At 43.2% G+C, this 24,252-nt stretch overlaps 1 protein-coding gene across 3 annotated transcripts in view; it reads right to left on the bottom strand.

The window, feature by feature from the left end:
• Positions 1 to 1,843: 1,843 nt before the first annotated feature.
• The window catches only part of l(2)09851 (WD repeat-containing protein 1 l(2)09851), a 194,839-nt gene continuing 172,430 nt past the window's right edge, over positions 1,844 to 24,252 (bottom strand). The window contains exon 8 of one of the 3 annotated variants that reach the window (XM_067137930.2): positions 1,844 to 2,521. In XM_067137930.2, the coding sequence (XP_066994031.2) occupies positions 2,384 to 2,521 (138 nt within the window). In that variant the 3' untranslated portion in view covers positions 1,844 to 2,383. The remainder of the gene's footprint in view (positions 2,522 to 24,252) is intronic. The other 2 variants (XM_067137931.2, XM_067137928.2) reach the window with 2 other exon arrangements.

Below are 24,252 nucleotides of genomic sequence, written 5' to 3'. Positions count from 1 at the left end.
AACCATGATTGTCAAATTTTGGTAAATATAATTTCAAAATGTTACGATTATTTGTGGAGAACGAACTAAGGCGTAGATCAAAATGAGATAGAAAATGTTAAAGAATCTGCAGTCAGATAATAAAAGGTCGTACGATGTCGGAAGTGGAATAAATAAGTCAGTTGATAATTCTGTGAGAAATAAATGAATCAAGGAATATTGAGATAGAAAAGGAAATAAATTCCATACGAGAGACACTTAGGATATTGAAATGAGTGTAAAATGTACGGGCAGTGTCACAGAGAAATACTGAGTTACGTAGCGGGTAGAATTCGAACCCGTGACAGCATGTACGAAATAAATAGACTGCACCGCTATTCGTCGAGATACTACGGATCTAAGGATAATGAGAGTTCAGAGTCCACATAAATGATCGTATAGTGTAATCATTGTAATGACGAGTGATGACAATCATGATGTCGTGATAATAATAATAATAAATATTGCAAGATAAATGATTGGACCGCCTTAATTAATTGAGCGTTGATAAAGATGTTAAACGGGAATTTAAATGATAATATGCAACCGATATAATAATAATAATAATAATGTAAGGACGATGTTAAATCATCGCGGTCAGCTTAATAATAATTGTCATAATAATAACAGTAATGATGCGTTGGTTGATCAGTGAAATATTTGTAATTGCGACCGATATCTTAATATATTTTGGCGGAAGTGACCGGTTCATTAATAATAATAATAATAATAATCTTGAGTGACGTTAATAATAATAATAATAATAATAATAATATCTGGAATCACCTATTCATTAATAATAATAATAATAATAATAATAATAATAATAATAATAATAATAATAATAATAACCACAAGAGGGATATAATAACAATAATAACCATTTGTGTTTGCATCCCGCATAATAATGACGATATTAATCAAACGTGACAGTGCCAGGAACCGTTGAGTAATAATAATAATAATAATAATAATAATAATAATAATAATAATAATAATAATAATAATAATTTCAAGGATGATAATTTCATGAATATTCTGACGATAGTGAATTAATTAATTGGTGACAACATCCCTCTATTCGTATGTTGAATAATAAGAGTGATAAATGTTATAGTCATTTGTTACCTCGTTATCGTACGGTTTCCGCACGAGACGAGTTACAGTAATACTTGGTGTGTTTGTTTACTTCGCTGGCGATGCGAGGGGAGGTCATTGTCACGGTATTTCCCACCGCTTCTCGTTATCTCATCTGTGGCAGTAGTCTACTGAGGCTACTTTGTAACATCTCAGATCATGTGTAAATAAAATGTAAATGCTAATTCAGTGGTATGGCATCAGCTGGACATAGTAAGATAGGAACTGTCCGTGTAATCCATTTTTCGTAATTCACGAGAAACATTACCCAGTCCGAGTACCGGTCTCGGAAAAATGTATATAGGCGGAGTACATCATCTTAGTTAAATCAAGAAGCCGACCGTAACATGCGTTATGCTCGGGCTCCTGATAAAAGGAAGCTATATCCTTGAACAACGGTTCGATTCAAATGGAATCGATCCGTAAGTTATACTCCACTTGTAATTTCTTTCAGAAGCAACCCAGCAACATATTGATACCACTTGCGGTATAGCAAGTGATTTGTTTATGTAACATGTGTGGGAATTTAAATATCGTTGCCAAATGTATCAAAGTTTCGTACGTCGGATGGCGTAATAAACTGCCCCTTCTGGCAAATTATTTCAAAGGAAACCATTCTCATAATCTTTTTATTGTAGTTAGATGAGACCCTTTTTAAAGTTAACAGTCACTTCCTAGTCCTATCATGGAGTCCTTAAATTCAAGTTTACAATCGAGCCTTCCCCATTTTAATTTTAAATTGCTCCGTTCATTCCCGTGTTCATTTATGCCGCTATATTTATATTTGATGACTTAAATAATGAACCGACACCCCTGAGATAAATGCTAGTCTGGGACTCGGGAGGTGGACGGGTGCAGTATGTATAGAATAGGTAAGACTATGCTGCAGTATAGCTCGCATCTGTATGGTGAGTCACTCCAATCACAAGGATGAGTGACCTATTACAACACAATACAATACCTGGAATAAGGTCGGAACAAACTGGTTATGTAACTTGGTGTTTATAGACAGACATCAGTTGTTTGACCATCAGCCAAATGTAGTGATGCATAAACAGAAACAGACTTTTGTCCTTCTGGCAATAACAGGACGTTGACAGCTGTACTATTTTATAGCAAATACACTTCTTATACACACCTCAAATTTTCAGTATAACTTTCCCCTACACCCTGTAATCACAGATCTTCTTACATGTATTGGACAGACAAACACTCCAACTCATTCACACTATACACTAATTGTTCTAAATACATTGAAACCACTAAGTGCAGTACTTATAACAACTCCTGTCAGCTGAGGGTGCCAATGAAGTTCTTTAATATCTGTCTGTCCTTGGTGAATAAACAGCAATTGAGGAGCAACATTCTGAAACAAAGGGAAAATAATAAAAAAAAATGTTAATGTTGTAACTATTACTTAAGAGACTACGTAGTGTATGGTTGTTTACTCCCTTTTTCCTGAAGTGAATGTAAGACAATAGTTAATGGTTATAATCTGTACCATCAATCAATCAATCAATCAATCAATCAATCAATCAATCAATCAATCAATCAATCAATCAATCAATCAATCACCACTGATCTGCATTCAGGGCTGACACCAAGGTGGAAGATCATCAATTTACCAAGACTGTTCTTACATGATTTCAAAGAAGCTTGAAATCTATCAAACACCCCCCTTGGCAAATTATTCCATCCTTAATTCCTTTCCCTTTGAATTCCAACTTTATCTTCATGTTATGATCTTTCATACATTGAAACACTTTCATTCAACCTAATTTCTATTTACATCATTTCATGGCATCTCTTCAATGACAGCTCAAAACATACAGTTTACAAGGGAAGTATCTGAATGCTCTGAATTGCACAAAAAATTACTGTGAAACACTTCATTCAAGCTTATTCATCTCTCCACTGACGGCTCAAAACATACAGTTTATGAGGGAAGCATTTACCTATTTGAATGCTCTGAGTTGCATGAAAACTAGTAGGAAAGCTCAAATATGATCACTGAAAAAGGCTGTAGAGTTCTTTTTCATGTAAAATTACGCCTTTGATGAAATGATTAACTTCAAGTACTAGTGGTTTGTAACTTTATGCTATGACGTTTGTTTGCAATGTTGAAAATGATTGGAAAGCACCCCATAGAAAATAATTATATTATTAACACAAGTCATAAAAGTCAATAATAATATTTTAGACTTGACAGTTGATACGGACAAGAAGCATCTCCATACATCTCCAGTCAACATTAAAATGAGATTGGATTCCACTATGACGTGTTCAATGCACAATGCACCGTGACAATAAGCACAGGTCAATAGCCACATTGCTGCATGTATCATCTTTCAACATTGCCGCAAAATGTCTATAATGTTACTAACTGCAACTACATTTGACCAAATGTATAATATTACAAGGAAGAGAACCCTATTTATTATGACTATTTGCCTATCTATTTATTTATGGCTACAGTTGTTTTCAGTTACAATATTTGAGTTTTGGTACCAATATATTGCAATTTGGAGCATTCAAATACAGATAATTATTAGTTGAGCAGCTCGTCTCCTTTCTCCCACGTCTTCCAAGCCTAACTTCTGCAACATTTTCATACTACTACTCTTTTGTGTAAAATCACATGGAAATTATGCTCCTGTCCTTAAGATATACATCGCCTGATTTCAGTGATTTACGCCAAGTATTGTATAAGTTATACAATTTTAAAATATGTTGTAAGGTCACATCAGAAAGTCAACATTTTTGGAAATATTATGTACTGTATCCTCTAATTGGTGTCAAGTATCACCACCAAGATTCTTGTAGAGACTTAGCAATAGTTAGGGGTCATTTTAGTATAAATATATTATATTACCAAAATTTTTGATTTTTTGCTGTGACCTTCCAAGAGTTAAAAGTTCATTACTTCTACAGTACTTGAACTAACTCAATGAAATCAGGCGACATATATCCTATTAGATGTGAGATATCAGAAAGAAAATTACAGAGGTCTAGTGGCACAATTTTAGGTTCTAGATGACATTTCGTGATTTCTTCATGTGATCCTAAACATTTGACTGGTACTGTACTTACAATGATCCCCAAAAATAAATTTCACCCCATCAACGCAATAATTGAAACTCACTATTTATGAAACTCACAACGTGACTTTTAACCCCGTTTGTCAACATACCATTGCCTACTGTCTATCTCATAACATTATCAAGGTCATTTTGCAGTTGCTCAATCTTGTAACTTATTTATTACTCTATACAGAATAATATAATTTGCAAAAAAGCCTTATCTCTGATTCCACATCTTTATTCACATCATTTCTATATATAAGAAAATATAAAGGTCCAATAATATTGCCTTGAGGAATTCCCCTCTTAATTATTACAGAGCCAGATAAAGCTTCGCATACTCCAATTTTCTGAGATCTATTTTCCAGAAATACAGCAACCAATTCAGTCTCCCACAATCTACCGTATCAAATGCCTTAGACAGGTCAATCACGATACAGTCCACTTGACCTCCCAAATCCAAGATATCTGCTCAATCTTGCTGGAATCTTACAAGCTGAGCTTCAGTAGAATAGCTTTTCCTAAACCCGAACTGCCTTCTATCGAACCAGTTATTAATTTCGCAAACATGTCTAATATAATCAGAAAAAATGCTTTTCCAAAGCTTACATGCAATGCATGTCAAACTGACTGGCCTGCAATTTTCAGCTTTATGTCTATCACCCTTTCCTTTATGCACAAGGGCTACTATAGCAACTCTCCAATCCTTTGGTATAGCTCCTTCATGCAAACTATAATGAAATAAGTACTTCAGATATGGTTCTATATCCCAACCTATTGTCTTAATTATGTCCCCAGAAATCTTATCAATTCCAGCCGCTTTTCTAGTTTTCAACTTTTGTATTGAAATGGGAATGTCACCACGACATTCTCTGTCAAAGTGTTTCTAGCGCTACTCGAAACAACACCTGTACGGGAAGTTTAAGAGACCGCTGTGTGCGTGGGTAATGGATGTAGCAGCTATGCGTGCAACTTGATCACTGCCAGAAGCCAGCCAAGGACAGATGACGTAGCCATCGGACATTCCATTCCTTCCATTTCATTATCTCTAGAATGAAATAATACATAAACATTCTGATTACATCATCGTGTAGCCCTTAATAACAAAAGAAAATTTACCAAGTTTCATCAAAATCAGCAGTAGGATAGCTGAGTAATTGAAGGTGGAAAATTGTTGAATTTGTAACCACACGGCCCGGCATGGGGATATAAACGACTCGCACTATTCTAGCATAAGTCAGTATCTCCATGTACTCCCAGCTGCCATGGTGCGGGTCAGCCGTAGATATCTCTTCGAGGTCGTTACTCTGCCCGGCAGATTGCCGATGATAGTCGTGTTAAACAGTACAAGTGTTTGTGTCAAAATTTCTACGTGTCAAAAGTGATAACTTATGACTTATTTTGTGTGAGGTAGGAGTTTATTGACTATCGAGTCATCAATAGGCTTGTGTGTTGAACAGGAAAAGCTCGAGTAATTCTTTCTTCGAGTGAATAATTGTGAATTGTTATTGACTTGCATAAACTGTGCTTTAATTCACTTTCATAAGACAGTGCCTTCGTAACAGTGTTTTCATAAAAACTGTGCTTTAATTTATCTTCGTCAGACTGTGCCTTAATGACAGTTATTTCACAAGAACTGTGCTTTAATTTATTTTTGCTACACTGTGCCTTAGTATCAGAAAAGGTTCAAGATTCTACAAACTGTGTCGTGTAATAATATTCAGTCCAGTGTGGTAGAGAAGTGTCGTATCAGATTTCATTGACATTCTGTGCGATGCCTACACACTCCTCTACCCCCTTCATGGTATCTCAGTGGAAATAAATTTTAATTTAATTATTCCATGTTGCACTCAAACTATCACCAGGTGTGAAGACTCCCGGGTTCGATCCCGATTGTCACCGGTACTTAAAGATCTGTCAACCGCCGTGGGATAACGTGCCATGGTGCTGAGAGGAGATCCATGGTGAGGGGGAAGGAGTTTGACAACGTGGAACATCGCTGATGCCGACATCGTGGGAAGACGCGGAATTCGCCGACGCCGACTTCGTATCTTCCAACCGCTGCTTGGACTTTCTAAAAGGTGATATACTCTGTTTAACTTGAATGAACCAAAAGTTTAACTTAAAAAAGAAATTCAAATACCCTTCTCTCTGTAAGTTCCTAGCATGGACCGTACACGCCCTGGTGTCAACCCATGCTCTCCACTGCAGTTAAAGTACGGGCGTTCCGGTTACAGTATCTTATTGTAAATGTAGTTATGATAGGTATATTTAGTATTATCACCTCCTCTATCTGGACATTATATTTGTAACCAACAATCTTTACTGAATATTTGTGCCTTTTGTAGATACTCGCATACACACTCTCCTTGTTCATTAATGATTCCTGGAATGTCCTTCTTGGAACTTGTTTCTGCCTTAAAGTACCTATACATACCCTTCCATTTTTCACTAAAATTTGTACGACTGCCAATTATGCTTGCCATTATGTTATCCTTCTATCAAACCAGTTAGTAATTTTGCATGTGTGTCTAACATAATCAGAAAGAATGCTTTCCCGGAGGTTACAAACAACACGTGTCAAGCTGACTGGCCTGCATTAACCACTTTACACACTGGGGCTAGTATTGCAACTCTCCATTCATTTGGTATCTCCTTCATGCAATCAGAAATCAAATAACTATTTCAGACATGGCACTATATCCCAACCCATAGCCTTTAAGATATCCCCAGAAATCTTATCAATCTCAGCAGCTTTTCTAGCTTGACACCTTTGTACCTTTTTGTAAATACATTTGTTATCATAGGTCTTTAGTCATATAGAGATTAAAAACTATATACATTTGACACAAGACAAAATTACACACTTTCCAGCCACTGAATTGAATTTGAAGAGAGTGAATTTATTAGAAAATCCAGAGTATAAATGAAGAGGGCAGCATTGGATGCCATGTTCAATCGCCTATATTTCTAAACTACATCTGGTGGGCTGATCCAACCCCATTTGTAAAGAAAGTAGTTAAAGCAGCCATGTTCAGTCCTTAGTCTGTTGAGACGACACCAAAGGCAACTTGGTTGGTCGAAACCCTTTGGCTTCTTAGTGGGATCAAGACGGTGAGCATTTGTTCCCAAATCCTAAAATGGCTTTGACGGCTGCAGATCATAAAATCTCAGGAATAGAAACAGCTTTTGGGTTGTTAGCCCATGTGCGTTTGCAGAATTTCGCGCAGACGTGCCATTTGGTAGGCAGATGATTGCTAACCTGCAAAAGGAGAAGTGAATTCTCCGTTTTCAAAAATACGTACTCCCCATGGAGGTGCAATTCCTAAAATGGCTTTCACGACTGCAGCTTTTCGGTTGTTAGGCCGTGTGCATTTGCAAAGTCGCCGAGATGTGTAATTTGGTCTCATCGGTTGGATTGGTACACCCCCTCCAAGACTCTGCTTAACAGTGGTCCCGCCGTGTTAGCAAATAGTGATTGCTAACCTACTAAACCTGCATCTCCTCCATAATCTATTTCTCAGTTATAGTAAGTAGGTCTTTCCCATTCCTTAGCATACCATCGTTCACACTACTCAGCAAATGCTTTAATCCTATCCCATAGGCTTTTACATTTCTCTTTACCCTTTTCCATGGATCAAAATTACTTTTTTTTTTTTTTTTTTTTTTTTTTTTAAACTCTCCCAAGCCTCTCTTATCAAACATATGGTATTGCCTAATACAGTAAAACCTCGTTAATTCAAAGTCGTTGGGATGCAAAAATCGGACTTCGAATTACGTGATTTCGAATTAACCGCCTACACTTACTTCAGAAATGCCAACCCTTGCGGCGTCACAATATATTTTAAGACCCGTTACTGCATGCAATTAACCTTGAATCACAGTTTAAAGCTCTCAAATGCCATGGAAAAAAACTATTTCCAAAACGTATCCAACAAGGTGCATGTACAGTATTCAAAGAATGAAACTGGATAACTCACCGGCAAACATAACCTCATGCAATGAGATTGAAAGAAAGAAAAAAGTTCAAAGACGAGGAGAAATCTATACTGGCTCCCCTGTGCAAGTGCTTTATTCATTGGATTACTGTACTGTATGCATTTTAGATGCTTTTGCACGCACTGAATGTACCCGATGCCATTAAAACATCGCGACTTATCAAACTTTCCTATGGCGAGGGGGGAAAGTCTCTCGCTTCCATCCACATTACAACAGTACAGTGACTATACTTGTACGATTTCCCGCCATGGTACTTCTAAGGCCCATTAATGCATGCAATCATCTTGATTCTCAGTTTAAACTTTGCAAATGCCATGGAAAATACAATTTCAGAAATTTATCCAACAAGGTGCATTTACATTATTCAAAAAATGCTCTTGTATAAAACAATCACAAACATAACCTCGCGCAACGAAAGGAAGAAAAACACGATTCAAAGACGAGGAAAAATTATGCTGGCTCCCCTGTGCAAATGCTTTACTTTGTATCTTTTGGATGACTGTACTATCTGCATTTTTAGATACCCTATGCTGGCATGGAAAGTGCCCGACGCTCTTAAAACATCGTGGATTTTCAAACTTTCCTATGACAGGGGAAGGAAGTGTCTTGCTTCTGTCCCGTGTGCAGTGTGCATTGCATAGCAACACAGTACATATCCGGGCTGGCAATTCTCTCCTTTAAAACCAAAAGTCCGTTTGGAATCAGCATTTAAACAAATAAAACAAACAAACAATGCAGTTTCATCGGTATTGACAATATAGTTTGGTGCGTACGAATTGATTATATGCTATAAGTCACGCTTTTTCGCCAACTGTCGGGATCGCCAGTGTTTGCGGATTCTACCTCTCCACACACTGCCTGCTACTTGATATTGTTGTGTCCTAAAAACGCCCAATACAAAATAATTATGATTCCGCTCGAACATAGCAGATATGAAGCATACTGTAGACACGACGAAGGAGGTGAAAGTGCGTAACGTTACCCCTTCACGTTCCGGAAGACGCGTTCTTTCATGACACGGCAAAATTTTGAATTTAAATTACTCTGTAAATTACTACTTTTTTCAAAATGTAAAGGCAGTTTCGAATTAAAAGTCTGAATTTCAGTAACGGGACAGACATTATTCTTCGAATTACGAATTATCCGTATTTCGAATTAAACGATTTAAATAACATGCAAAACCGAATTTCATGTTTCCGGGAATGAGAGCTGCTTCGAATTTTCGAGGTTCTACTGTAGTCCTATTTTTACAAACTTACTTTCTATTGCATTTATTTTCATCTACTACAAAAACAGCATAGTTATCACTTCAGTTTCTCTATGGAGCTCATCTGGTTTTACCAGCACCACATGTAAAATATTTACTCTCTAGTTGGTTTTGTCACTGTCTGATACAGCTGTCCGCCACAATCAACATTTGGTGAATAGAGGTCACCTGCTACAATAACATTTCTGTTCATCCACATAAAGAGGGTGTTTAGACCAATGTCATCCAATAAATAAGTTTCCCTATTTTTTCTCTGCAAGCCACATGTTTCAAAATTAAGTTGGTACAGTAAACTTTCAATGGGGTAAGGTGGCAGTGCATGACCTTCAACAGCACGGGCTTGCTCCGCATTCGAGAGTACTGCGCCAGCTGCTATGGAGCTACCACTTGAAAGCGTGTCCACTTGTGATCTCTGTTTTGTTATTCACATTTTCATGGTGAAAAATGAAACGGCTATCAATATTCATCGTCATTTAGTGTGTGTTTATGGTGAAGGACGCATGAGCATCCAAATGGCTTGCCACTGGCATTCATGGTTCCTGGAAGGACAGCAAAATGTGTATGGTGACGAGCGCAGCGGCAGGCCCTTTTACTTCTACAGGCAATTCAGCCATTGTTACAGTTCAGAATGTGGTGGACAAAGATCAGCGCATCAGCATTGATGAGATAATGATCAACTGCCTTCTGGTATGGAAAATGGACGCTCCTCTATTGCAATGATATTGTCAGATGTCTTGCAATATCGAAAAGTCTGTGCAAGATGGGTCCCACGTTTGCCTACTGATCCTCACAAGCAACCTTGGATCGAAGCAGCCTGAGTTTTCTTGCAAATGCTTCAAAGAGAGGGATATCAACTATTTTCCTGCATTGTCACTGGAGATGAAAGCTGGCTAATGTGCACCAAAATGACCTAGACCTCAGTCTCTGCGGCCCAAGTTATGGCTACTGTCTTTCAGGACTGTCATAGTGTTCTACTAGTTGACTACCTGCCACGATGCACTATGGTCACAGCTGAGCGGTACTGACTGCGTGGTCCTTATGAAGCTCAGAGCTACAATCAAACGAAAACGTCCTGGTCTTCTGTCTTGGAAAGTGCTGCTCTTTCATAAAAACACACGTCCCCATTTAGCTCAAAGGACCCAGGATTTGCTGCAGAACTTCAAATGGGACCTTTTCCCCTATCCACCTTGTAACTGTACGTATGTACGATCCCCGAATTTTTAGGTTAGGAAATTTTCGTATATAGTTTGTAATGTTAAAATCATGTAATTTTGTTTATTGAGAATGTAAAAACGTAATATTATAAGAAGAATGTGTAGTTAGGGAATATTGCATATGTGCATCATTATATTTTGTATAAATTTCCGTTTGGGTAAGAGCCTATAAATATGGCCTAGCCGTAAGGATTGTGCAACCGGGAAAACTGCGACTATATCGGGAAGGACGGTTGAAGTCAGTTGGATCTGTTGCAACAAAGTGGCTTGGAAACACGGGGTACGGCAAGTAGTATAGACTGAAGAATTGGAGTGGATCAATGTGGATATACGTAAGTGGACGTTCAATGTCACATCAGACACTCAATAGCCAATACGAGGGCTTTGTTTTTTAAGCGAGGTTGGGTTGACTGAGTGACGCGTCAAGAAGTGCCTGTGAGAGCGTTGCTACCAGTAAACTTTCCAGGACGCTATAATCACGTGTAGCAAGCCTATATAAGCAGGTACGCGTGTGCAGCAAGTCATGAGGAGAGTTCGACAGGCGTAGTGGAAGGACGTGTTCCTCTCGCTCGCTCTCTCTCTCCTCACCAGGCGCTCTGTACTTTCCCAGTACTAGTCAGGCAGCTGTACTTGTTAGTACATCTTCGAAAGAGCATTTGTCAGGAGCTTTATTTTCAGGAGGACCAGGATGGAGAAGCCAACCCTACCAGTGAGACTGGTCGACCACGACTACGAGGCGGCCTTCGAGAAACTACAAGACGCACTCTACACGATGGAAGCCCCCCACTATGAACGCCCGGGGCTGGTGGTGTTCAACCGGTGGGGGGAGGACAACCACCAGGGGACACAGAGTATTCGACCACCTCAACGCGATCGCGGAGTCCATCGGGGAGCCAATCCTGCAGATCATAGGCCATATGGTCCCTGCCTGGGCGATCATCATTCGCCCTAATGACGTAGCTAGCTTCAAGGTCTACAAGGAGTGTGCGTCCCAGGAGTTCCAGGTTGCCCGGCTACCAGGACTCAGGGAGCATCTGGACGTCTCAGGCTACCAGGAGGCAACCACACAGACGAAGCCGAGGACCGAGTACGACGGCGGCACTCCCGAGTGCCGCGACGGCGCGACCCCAGTTGGAAAGCTGTACTCTACGAAGTACACGCAGACCAACAAGGCCGCCAACCAGGATCGTCGACCACCTACCAAGGCGAAGTGGTCGCAGACGCAGGCCTACCAGGAAGGGCCTGTTACCCGGGCGCAAGCCAGGAATGCGCCCGTGATGGTGGACAGCAGCACAGCAGTGGAGAAGGACGCCCCCTGGCGTTCTGAGACTGCTGCCCAGGCCCAGCCTGCCACCAGGACGAGGCCTCTTCCCCTGCCGAGAAGCAACCCCTGGAAAGAAGAAGAAGACGACGCCGGACCAGGAAGCAGAAGGCGACGCCGGCCCACCAGGAGAGGGCCGCCCAGCCGCAACCCAGGACAGCAGTCTGCCGAGGAACAAATCAGGAGAGGACCTCAGCGGGTAGCAGCAGCCAGGTGAGATGGAAACGTCCCCCTCAGCAGCTCTTGCAGTGTTTCTGCTGTCTGAGGTGGGGCCACCGGCAGGAGAGCTGTGGGCTCCAAGTGAAGTGCAACAGTTGTGGGGGTGATCACCACTACACGGCCTGCGCGACATTTAAGGAGGCGGCGGTTTGCGCCAACTGCGCGGGGGGCCATGCTGGAAGGAAGCCCAGCATCATGACCCACCCCCTTCCAGGAGGCCCCCGCCTCGGCGGGCTTGGCCTCATTCTCCGGGATCGGAGACTGGGTACGAGGGACCCCAAGGAGGTGGTGCGGTGCGGCAGACCCTAGTGGTACTCGACGCATGGCTCCGCAGCCGGCAAGGCCCGCGCTAGTCACGGCAGTGCTCAGACGGACTGATCCCCTGGCAGATGGAACGGTGAGACTATGGTTCATGGCTAGCTGGTACATGATACCTTTTCTCAACTAACACTACCACTGGACTTTTCCCAGTCTACATCCTTGCATGTGCTATCACAAAATGTCAGGTTTTACATGTAGGCTCTTTCTCTTTCTGCCTATGTGGTTTTTCCCTGACCCTTCAATACCACACCTCAACACTACCTTACCAATACAAACTCTTGCCGGGGCCGATGACCTTCGATGTTAGGCCCCTTTAAACAACAAGCATCATCATCACAAGCAAACTCTTGCCGTGGTAGCGAGTCTAACTCAGAAACCGGCAGATACTCCTTTTATCACTTTCCCACTCTTCCCTGCTATCTCTTTCTTCTTAGAAATTAATAGCATGTCGGAGGCCATGTAGATTGAGTCGATGGTCACGGAGGGGGAGCGGGCTACGGGGGCCCCCCGTATAAAAAAAAAACAAAAAAAGGCGGCAAGTCACGAGAGGACGAGTTCGACTGCGCTAGCGAGAGGACCTACGTGCCTATCGCTCCGCTCTCTCTCTCCTCTCAACGGCTGTGGGTAGTGCTATGCACTACTCACCCCACATCGAGACAGTCAAGAACTTCGAGATAGACACACACTCGTCCCAACCGGCTACCGCCTCTCGGTGCCTAGGGTTTGTCAGGGATTGCCGTGAGCCAGGGTCCCGTTCGTGTCGGATCACCCCGCGTTCACTAGTTCTCATTAGCTCTTCCCCACATCTACACACACGGGACCAGGCTCATTCTTTCCAAAAGAGCAATCTTTCGAAAGAGCAATTTGTCGATTAGCCTGGGACCACACAGACACTCATCGATCGCCGAGAACTTCCAGAGATGGCCACTAAGGCGGAGCAGCTGTTATCACAGCACTCTACCCAAACAGCGGGCGTCATTTCGCCGGTCGTGAACGAAGTGCTGTTCTCACAGCACTCTCACTCTACAGCCGTCAGTTCATCAGCGGAGGGCAAATCGCAGTTCTCACAGCGCTGCCCCCCGCCAATAACCCCCACGGGCAATATATTATTTTTTAGTAGTAATGTATTGAACACGTCCTTAGGGTTCAACACTACCAGCGCGCATAGCGTCACGCTACCGGCCCTCGCTCCGGTCAATGACCCGGCCGAGCGACAGCTGGGGGTGACTCAGCGCCTAGCGTGCTCCGAGAGCAGGGAACGAAAAGTACAGGAGCTGGGAGAAGACTTTACCCCTGACTCACAGCTAATAAACCTGACGGGAAACGTTTACCTGATGGGGCAAGCTACGCGCAACTATGCGTGCACCACCACCACCACGACATCTCCAATAACCACCCCGTCAGTATAGGCCACCTCGCACATACCAGTGCAGCCGCTCCCCACTCGGTCGGCCAGCCGAAGGGCTGACCCCCGAAATAAGAGCAGGCGATGCCTGGAAGCCGAGCTGGGGTGCGTGACGTTGTGCTTGGTCGAACGGGAACCGGAGCTAGGCCCCGAAGTGCCGGAACCCGAGCACGGGAAGGAACAGTCACATGCCTCCACTGAGTCAGTGACTGTGGAGCAATACCAACACAAACTGGAGGCTACCTCTCCCCCTAACAAGAACCGAACCCTCACACCCAACCCAGTGGTCAGCCAGCCGGACGCCGGGAAAGCGGGACCCAATTCCGTCAACCTGAGCGCAGAGGCATCAGCGCACAAGGGAGGGAGGAAGGAAGAAGAAGCGGACTCGGCGAATGGCGCCAATTAAAGTCCAACCCCCACCCGGGCGAGCGGGAAACTCGGACTCGGAGTCGGACGAGGCCTCACTGGTGATCGACCTTACAGGCGCATCCCAGGAGGCCGAATCTGAGAGCTCCGAGGGAGAGAGACTCAGCCAGAACAGGGTGACCGAACCCGAGGTCCCAGCCACCCAGCCGGGAAACCAGGGTGACGGCTTCAGGGAGGCAAAAGGAAGGAAGAGGGGGAAAGAGAAAGGGAAAGTAACCCAGCCCCTGAGCCGCAAGGCCCAGGCAGGCGGGAGAAATAAGCCAAGTACCCGAGTCGATAGTAGGACCGATACATCTATCGGCTCAACCCAACCCCAGCACTCCACACACAAGAGGCAGACTCGTCAGAGCCCACTTCCACCACCACAACAAAAGAAACAGGTCACCCGTAAGGGGTGGGGGGGTTGACCCCTTACGGTCTACACTACAAACACAAAAACACTCGAAATGGAGCTCCTCAAAAGGCTACCGCATGACCAGAGACAGTATTACTTCTCCAGGCCGAGAGTTGATGCGCATGAAGCGATCCGGCTCCACATGCAAACCTTTGAGAGCTATGAAACTGCTATCGGCGTGCTAAAAGGGCTAAATATTAATTTTGTAAAAGTATTGCCCAACAGCACAATGAAGCGGTTCATAGTGAGGACCCCCGTTAACGGAAGTAATACGGACGAAATCCAGCTTGCATTGAAAGCACAGGATATCCCCGCATTCTCCGTTGTGCGGATGAGAGCAGGGAATAGGCCAGCCAAGGGCAACCTATTCCCAGTTGCCGATGCGGACACCCCAGACACGGACAATCTGCGGAAAATGCGGATGCTCGCAAACATGCTGGTGTCAGTCGAGCCATACCGCCCCCCCCCAGCCACTGGTCCCCAATGTGGAGTGTGTCAGAGGCATGGCCATCCAGGGGCGGCGTGCCGACTGGAACCCAGATGCTGCAGATGTGCCGCCTCCCACTTGTCCCGCGACTGCCCGCACGGCAACGACCCTGCGTGCTCCAAGTGCGCTAACTGCGGGGGAAAACACGCGGCCAATTTTAAAGACTGTCCTAGCCGCAGGGACTACGAGCCGCCCATCAAGGCCAAGGGCCAAAGGGTAACAAGCGTGGCAACCCTAAGGCCCAAGCAGGCCCTTCAGGCTCAGGCGCTTCACGCAAAAAGAACCTAGGCCCCTCAGGTAAAAAGGACCCTTCAGGTCCCGCAGGCCCGTCTGGCACAAAGGGCCGAAAACAAGGTCCTTCAGACAACCAGCACCCATCAGGCGGAGGCATCTTAAATTTCAAGCCCGTACGGACGGTAGGTAAACAACCCCGGGCCCTCAGCCCAACCAGCCTCCACCACCGTCCGAACTAAGACCTCAAACAACAACAACAAGAAGGCCCAGCCCCATGTAAATAAACAAAGGCAGGTTAAGTCCACGCCAGCACCTCCCGAGCTGCTAGAGGGCCCGTCCCAGGCCAGCTCCACCCCTCGCAGAGAACCTGCCGATAGTCAGCCGGCATCCGCACCCCCCCCTCTCACCACACCAATCACACCAACTACACAGTTACAGGTACAACAGCCAGCGGGGAACATGGCAGTGAAGGCGTTCAGGGAAAGGATAGAAGAAATCCTGAAAACCTTCTTTCCGAACCTGAACCTCTCGGTAGCCATAACCACTGGTGTTATGATGGCCAACATGCTCCCCTACCCCTGGCTAAGGGACCTGGCTAATGCAACTTCTGAACTCCTAACCCCGGATGGCTGAACAACCCAACGAAGATAATAATAATAATAATAATAATAATAATAATAATAATAATAATAATAATAACACGCAGGAGATTCGAGTTCTAATATGGAACTGCCAGGGCGTCAGGTTCAGGAAATATGAACTCGAAGCATTCCTAGCCACGAACACCATACACGTAGCTCTCCTAACAGAAACCTTCCTCCCACCGGGGAAGAAGTTCACCATAAGAGGCTATAAAATACACCGTAGCGACAAGGCAAACAAAATCAGATCAAAAATTAGATGTATGGCTTTTCAGGCGTTTGCTCTATTAACCAGCATTTCGTCTTAGGCCTGACACTAGACTCATCAGAGTGGGATGTGTCAGACCCTACCCACTTATGCTGGGGTGTATGCAGGTGAACTTATCAGAAGCCTCTTGTGTGGCACAGTCTGATAACTGCATACGGGAGACAAAACTCCACAATGGAATCTAATTCCCTCCATGGGAATTTAGAATTACCAAAAGGCAAACAAAGTCGGAGGAGTGGCAGTTCTGGTAAGGAAGGACATTAAACATATGGAAATAGACTTACCAGAACTGGTCGAGCTGGAGGCATGCGGAATTGCCATGCCAGTGCGAGGAACACTCGTTAATGTCATATCGGCATACTCCAGACCTAAACATCCACACAAGACATCGAATCGGTACTAAGGCTAAATCGAAACACGATACTAGGAGCAGACCTAAACTCGAAACACGCCAGCTGGGGATGCCTGAAACCTAACCCAGACGGCACAAGGCTGTATAACCACATGCTATCCCACGTTCCTAGCGCCAAACGAACAGGTTGACGATATTCTAGACATAGCCCTACTGCGAAATATTCCTCAAAGACACACCATAAAGGTCATTAACGACCTAGGGTCGAGGCATCAACCAGTAATATTTACACTGACAGCGAACCCGGAGGAATATGAGAATAACCCCAAGCGCCGACTCAACTATAAAGCAGCCAAATGGGGTAAATTTGAAAGAAAACTCGATTCACTCCTACAGGGGACTAAGGACATACAAATAGTAAACCCAGCGCAAATGGATGAATCCCTAAAAACACTCATAAATGCGATCCAGGCAGCCACAACTGCGAGCATCCCGGTTCACAAACCTAGACAAAACACTAACATTGAATTACCGGCCCACATTAAAGATCTAACACGACAGCGCAACAGACACAAGCGCAACTGGGCCCGATACCACCGCGATGAAGACCGGATACGTAAAAATGAACTCAGGGTCGAAATCGAAACCGGAATAATGGAGTATAGGTCTCAGATCTGGAATAACAAACTGAGTACGCTTGACACTAATACCAGACCGGTTTGGAACTTAGCGAGATATTTCACGCGAGAACACACATGTGATCCCAACAATTAAGGGACCTAACGGACCAGTATACGAAAACCAAGATAAAGCCGAGGTGATAGCCGACTCACTGGAAGAGGCCTTTTCGCCCAATGACGAACAGTCAGACCCCGCCTTCATTAGGCAAACAGAGGCCAAGGTAGCGGAATTCCTAGCAAATGCACCTAAGCCCGAGGTTAAGAAGACTAATATCCACGAAATTAAGTGGATAATAGGTCACCTTAACCCGAAGAAGGCACCCGGCCCAGACGAGATACAGAACATAATATTAAAAAAGCTAACTCCGAAAGCCCTCGCACTACTAAAATATACAACGCAATGTTCCAATTGCAGTATTATCCAGAACAGTGGAAAAAGGTGAGAATCCTTGTATTTGGCAAACCAGGCAAGGACAAATCTAACCCTAATAACTACAGGCCCATCAGTCTCCTGGACGCCCTCAGCAAAGTATTCAAGAAAATACTGCTGAAAAGGCTCATAGCACATATCAAGGAAAGAGGAATCATTCGAAACGAACAATTCAGTTTCAGGAACGGCCACTCCGCCTCACATCTGCTTACCAGGGTCCTAGAACAAGCGACCATCGGACTAAACAAGCGGAGGGACACAGCCACGGTATTCCTTGATATCCAGAAGGCATTTGATAAAGTCTGGCACAAAGGCCTATTAGCGAAATTAATAGACCTCGAATTCCACCCAGGGTACATAAGATTAATTAAATCATACCTGGAAGGCCGAGAGTTCCAAGTAGACGTTCATAACACACTGTCAAGCACGCGACCGATCAGGGCGGGCGTAGCCCAAGGGTCACTAATAGGGCCAATCCTGTTCATTCTATTTAAGAATGACATGCCGACAGCGGAACTCACTACCACGCACCTCTACGCGCATGACACTGCTATCACAGTACAGCACTTTCAACTAGCATGCACCCGAAAGAGACTACAAGTAGCACTGCGAACCCTCGAGCCCTGGCTAACCAAATGGCGTATCAAGGTCAATGTAGACAAATGCCAAGCTGTAATGTTCACTAGGAAGAACAGATGCACACACAGGCCAGCCAATATAAAACCGCTCAAACTATTCAATCGAGATATAGAATGGCACGACAAGGTCAAATATCTAGGAGTAGTCCTAGATAGAAAACTAACCATGCTATATCACATAAAGAGATCCAGCGGAAAACACACGCACAATTGTCACAGCTCTATCCCATACTGAACAAAAGATCCAGTATTAATAAGAGAGTAGCAATCAATATGTACAAGGCCCTAATTAGGCCAATAATAACGTACGCAGCCCCCGCCTGGGGCTACACTGCTAAGACAAATCTGGATAAGCTGGAGCTAATACAAAACAAATGCATTCGAGCAGCGGCTAGACTACCGTACGACACGCCAATACGGCATCTACGCTCTATTGCGAAAGTCAGCTTGATAAGGCAACACATACGAAAACAAACACTCCGAATGTACAAGAAGTCATGGGGTAGTAAGGTCAACCCACTTGTCAGTGGAATCGGATGCTATGACGTCGACCTATACACAAAATACCCCACGCCGAAACACATTCTGTTCAGCCACAGGGTTAGGAGGCCGGGGGGCCAAAGCCGCCCTCGCTCCTAAGCTGACACCTACCCACTACACCGCTCCACTTAACATTACGCCCACACACCACACTGCAGCACCTGTATATATGTACATACCTGATCACCTGTTTGAGTCATCAGTCCATAGACTGGTTTGATGCAGCTCTCCATGCCACCCTATCCTGTGCTAACCTTTTCATTTCTACGTAACTATTGCAGCCTACATCTGCTCTAATCTGCTTGTCATATTCATATCTTGGTCTACCCCTACCGTTCTTACCACCAACACTTCCTTCAAAAACCAGCTGAACAAGTCCTGGGTGTCTTAAGATGTGTCCTATCATTCTATCTCTCCTTCTCGTCAAATTTAGCCAAATTGATCTCCTCTCACCAATTCGATTCAGTATCTCTTCATTCGTGATTCGATCTATCCATCTCACCTTCAGCATTCTTCTGTAACACCACATTTCAAAAGCTTCTATTCTCTTTCTTTCTGAACCAGTTATCGTCCATGTTTCACTTCCATACAATGCCACGCTCCACACGAAAGTCTTCAAAAACATCTTTCTAATTCCGATATCAATGTTTGAAGTGAGCAAATTTCTTTTCTTAAGAAAGCTCTTCCTTGCTTGTGCTAGTCTGCATTTTATGTCCTCCTTACTTCTGCCATCGTTACTTATTTTACTACCCAAGTAACAATATTCATCTACTTCCTTTAAGACTTCATTTCCTAATCTAATATTTCCTGCATCACCTGCCTTCGTTCGACTGCACTCCATTACTTTTGTTTTGGACTTATTTATTTTCATCTTGTACTCCTTACCCAAGACTTCATCCATACCATTCAGCAACTTCTCGAGATCTTCTGCAGTCTCAGATAAAATAACAATATCATCGGCAAATCTCAAGGTTTTGATTTCTTCTCCTTGGACTGTGATTCCCTTTCCAAATTTCTCTTTGATTTCCTTTACTGCCTGTTCTATGTAAACATTGAAAAGGAGAGGGGACAAACTGCAGCCTTGCCTCACTCCTTTCTGGATTGCTGCTTCTTTTTCAAAGCCCTCGATTCTTATCACTGCAGACTGATTTTTATACAGATTGTAGATAATTCTTTGTTCTCGGTATCTGATCCCTATCATCTTCAGAATCATAAATAGCTTGGTCCAATCAACATTATCGAATGCCTTTTCTAGATCTACGAATGCCATGTACGTGGGCTTGTCCTTCTTGATTCGATCCTCTAAGATCAGACGTAAAGTCAGGATTGCTTCACGTGTTCCTACATTTCTTCTGAAGCCAAATTGATCTTCTCCCAACTCAGCTTCAACTTGTTTTTCCATTCTTCTGTAAATAATACGTGTTAAAATTTTGCAGGCATTAGATACTAAACTAATGGTGCGGTAGTTTTCACACCTGTCAGCACCGGCTTTCTTGGGAATAGGTATAACAACATTCTTCCGAAAATCGGATGGGACTTCTCCTGTCTCATACATCTTGCACACTAAATGAAATAACCTTGCCATGCTGGTTTCGCCTAAGGCAGTCAGTAATTCAGAGGGAATGTCATCAATTCCAGGTGCCTTGTTCCTATTGAGGTCTCTCACAGCTCTGTCAAACTCTGACCTCAAAATTGGGTCTCCCATTTCATCAGCATCAACAGCCTCTTCATGTTCCAGAACCAAATTATCTACATCTTTACCTTGATACAACTGTTGGATATGCTCCTGCCATCTTTCTGCTTTGTCTTCTTTCCCTAGAAGTGGGTTTCCATCTGAGCTCTTAATATTCATACACCTAGATTTCCTTTCTCCAAAGGTTTCCTTGATATTCCTGTATGCAGCACCTACCTTTCCCAGGACCATACAGCCTTCGACATCCTTGCATTTCTCCTTCAGCCATTCTTCCTTAGCTACCTTGCACTTTCTATCCACTTCATTCTTTAATCGCCTGTATTCTTTTCTGCTCTCTTCATTTCTAGCATTCTTGTATTTTCGTCGTTCATCAATCAGGTCTAGTATCTCTTGAGTTATCCACTGATTCTTAGTTGATCTTTTCTTCCTTCCTAACATTTCTTCAGCAGCCCTACTGACCTCATTTTTCATGACTCTCCACTCTTTCTCTATAGTGTTTCCTTTAGCCTTTTCATTTAGTCCTTGTGCAACATGTTCCTTGAAACAATCCCTCACACTCTTTTCTTTCAACTTGTCTAGATCCCATCTTTTTGCATTCTTTCCTTTCTTCAATTTCTTCAACTTCAGATGGCATTTCATGACCAACAAGTTGTGGTCAGAGTCCACGTCTGCTCCTGGGAAAGTTTTGCAATCCAACACCTGGTTTCTGAATCTCTGCCTAATCATAATGAAGTCTATTTGATACCTTCCAGTGTCTCCAGGTCTCGTCCACGTATACAGCCGTCGTTTGTGGTGTTTGAACCAAGTATTGGTAAGGACCTGATCACCTATATCCTAGATTAAGCTATACTACTGTTATTATGCTATGTTATGTTTTTGTTATGTTATGTTACAGACCTAGCCACCACCGGTAATCAAGCGAGGGAGGATTGAGATAAGAAATACATCAAGACGAAGGCAACTCAGCCTTAATAAGGGACGACCCAATCCACCCCCGCCCCCTGCCAGCGACAAGGGAGTGGACAGATAACCCACCCCTGATAATATCATTTAATTATACGATGTACTTGTTTTACAGTACACGAGAGCGGAAGAGAGCGGCCCGCTCTCTAAAGTTTTAAATTTTAAATGTATATATGTACAAATTGTTGCAGAGACAAGTGTGTTCCAATAACACCGCATAGAGGGACATCGACAGGCGGAAGAAGATAGCCCCTTGCATTACGTAAGGCTTGGCTTTAATTCCCCCCTCTCCCAAAAGGAGACTTGGCACCAGGGACTGCTGGCTGCTGGGCAACGGGACGAACCTGTGGCCCAGAGCCCAGACGCTACCAGACCCGAGCTGCACCAGGCAGTGACAAGAAGGACTGATCCCCTCAATAACAGAAAATGGCAAGGAAATGGTTATGTTTGCATGACATATAATCCTAACTAACACAACCTCTGGTCTATCTCCAGCCCACATTCTCGCATGTGCTATCAAAAGAAGTCAGGTTTTACATGTAGGCTCTTTCTTCTTTCTGCCTATGTGGTTTTTCCCTGACCCTTCAATACCATACTTCAACACCATATACCTAACACAATCTCGCCTGGTAACGTGTCTGACATGGAAACAGGCAGATACTCCTTGTATCACTTCCCATTCTACCCAGCTATCTCTTTTCTACTTAGAAATTAATAGCATGTTGGAGGCCATGTAGAGTGAGTCGATGGTCACGGCGGGGGAGCGGGCTATGGGGGCCCCCCGTAAAACAAAAAAACAAAAAGGCGGCAAGTCATTCTAATGCTGATTCTGACTGTGTTTCTGTCTCTGATTCTGTGTGTTTCTCACTCGGACCGGCGTGCGGGAGTTACTTTGCGCATAGTCCTAGGCAATGTTGTATTGTTCTTGAGTATCGTTTTCGGAGTGAGCACGCTATATGTCGCTGATTCTAATGAGTTTCTGATGGCTGTTAGGTCAAAGACTCTACTTAAGTGTTTATTTGTAACTCCAACTCTGTATAATAGTTGGACTACAATTCTTCTACGAGATTATGTACGGTGGATGTGGTGATGCGTACAGAATTGAGATTCGGTAGTGGATGTGTGATTGTGCACAGAGCTGATTCTTGGTCGAGGAAATCGTCGGCCGAGTATCCAGTTTCAGTTGCAGAAAACTGAGGTGTTACACCAACCTGTGCGGCAGTCGGGAAGGACTCAAGACGTCGATGAAGTGTGTAAATAAGGTTAGGGATGCTCTTCGTAAAGAAGGTTGCATCCGTACGTAGAGAAAGTCGTCGTACTTTTCTCTACCAGAATACGATTTTTGTTCTATAACAGTAGTGAGTGTAGTGGGACTCTTACCTGGAGGTATGTTAGGAAATGTATATATAGTATCAATCATTTTATTGATGGTTTGTAGTGTGTATATTTGCCTTTGTAAATGACAAACGAGTAGGTCTCGTCAAGTAATGATTTGGTTGTTGTTAGTAGTGTGTATATTTGCCTTTGTAAACGACAAACGAGTAGGTCTCATCAAGTAATGATTTGGTTGTTGTTAGTAGTGTGTATATTTGCCTTTGTAAACGACAAACAAGTAGGTGATATAAAGAAAGTCTAAAGTCTCCACCTTATCAATACATTAGTTTATTTACTCTAAATTAGTAAATTGGTCAATACCGGTTTCAATCCCTTGGGGATCATCTTCAGTTGACACACAAAAAAAAGAAATTTATAAAAACATCGCATATGAAAGGTTACATTTGGTGACTATTTCAATTAAATCAAGTGTTGAAAGTTATGTCGTTAAAGTACTAGTGGGTACATCTTAGTTTTTGAACATGCTATTGTATGAGGTATATTGGCTCACTGTGTCTAAGCTTTTTGTACATGTAATGAGTTCTACACTTATTCACATCTGGTATTGATAATATTACATTCAATATGATTGATTCATATGATTAAAACATTAACAAATATCTACTAAAATGGTAAAAAATATACATTTGTTTAAAAAGTACTTGTTGTTAGAGTCTTTTGGATCATACTACACTTGTATTACAAAATGTGGAATAAGATTTTTCACTCATACACATTAGTGATAATGAGTCCATTATAGAGTCTTAAAAGTATTTTGTTGTAGAGGTATATCACAGCTTATTGGTTATTGTGATGTCCATAAGACGTAATTTCACTTGTATTAATGTTTGGGGTATTCCACTTTTTTAAAAAGTCCATTGGAGTAAACATAGGAAAAGCTTAATTAAAGGGTTAATTAAAAATATATCCTTCATTACTAAAAGTACTAGTATCATCATCATCATCCTAAACCATCTCCAGTTTCCCGGGTGTGGTATATGAGCCTCCTCCATCTCATCCTGTCCTTGTACCATTCTTCCTCCACCAACTTGTCCCAGTCATGACCTCTCAGCATTACATCGCTCTTAACTAAATCTATCCATTTCCTTCGTGGCCTTCCCACGGGTCGTCTTCCTTCTACCTTTCTGTCA

The sequence above is a fragment of the Anabrus simplex genome, chromosome 1 (assembly GCF_040414725.1).
Source record: "Anabrus simplex isolate iqAnaSimp1 chromosome 1, ASM4041472v1, whole genome shotgun sequence".
Classification (NCBI taxonomy): Eukaryota; Metazoa; Arthropoda; class Insecta; order Orthoptera; family Tettigoniidae; genus Anabrus; species Anabrus simplex.
This window is presented reverse-complemented; position numbering and strand designations above follow the sequence as displayed.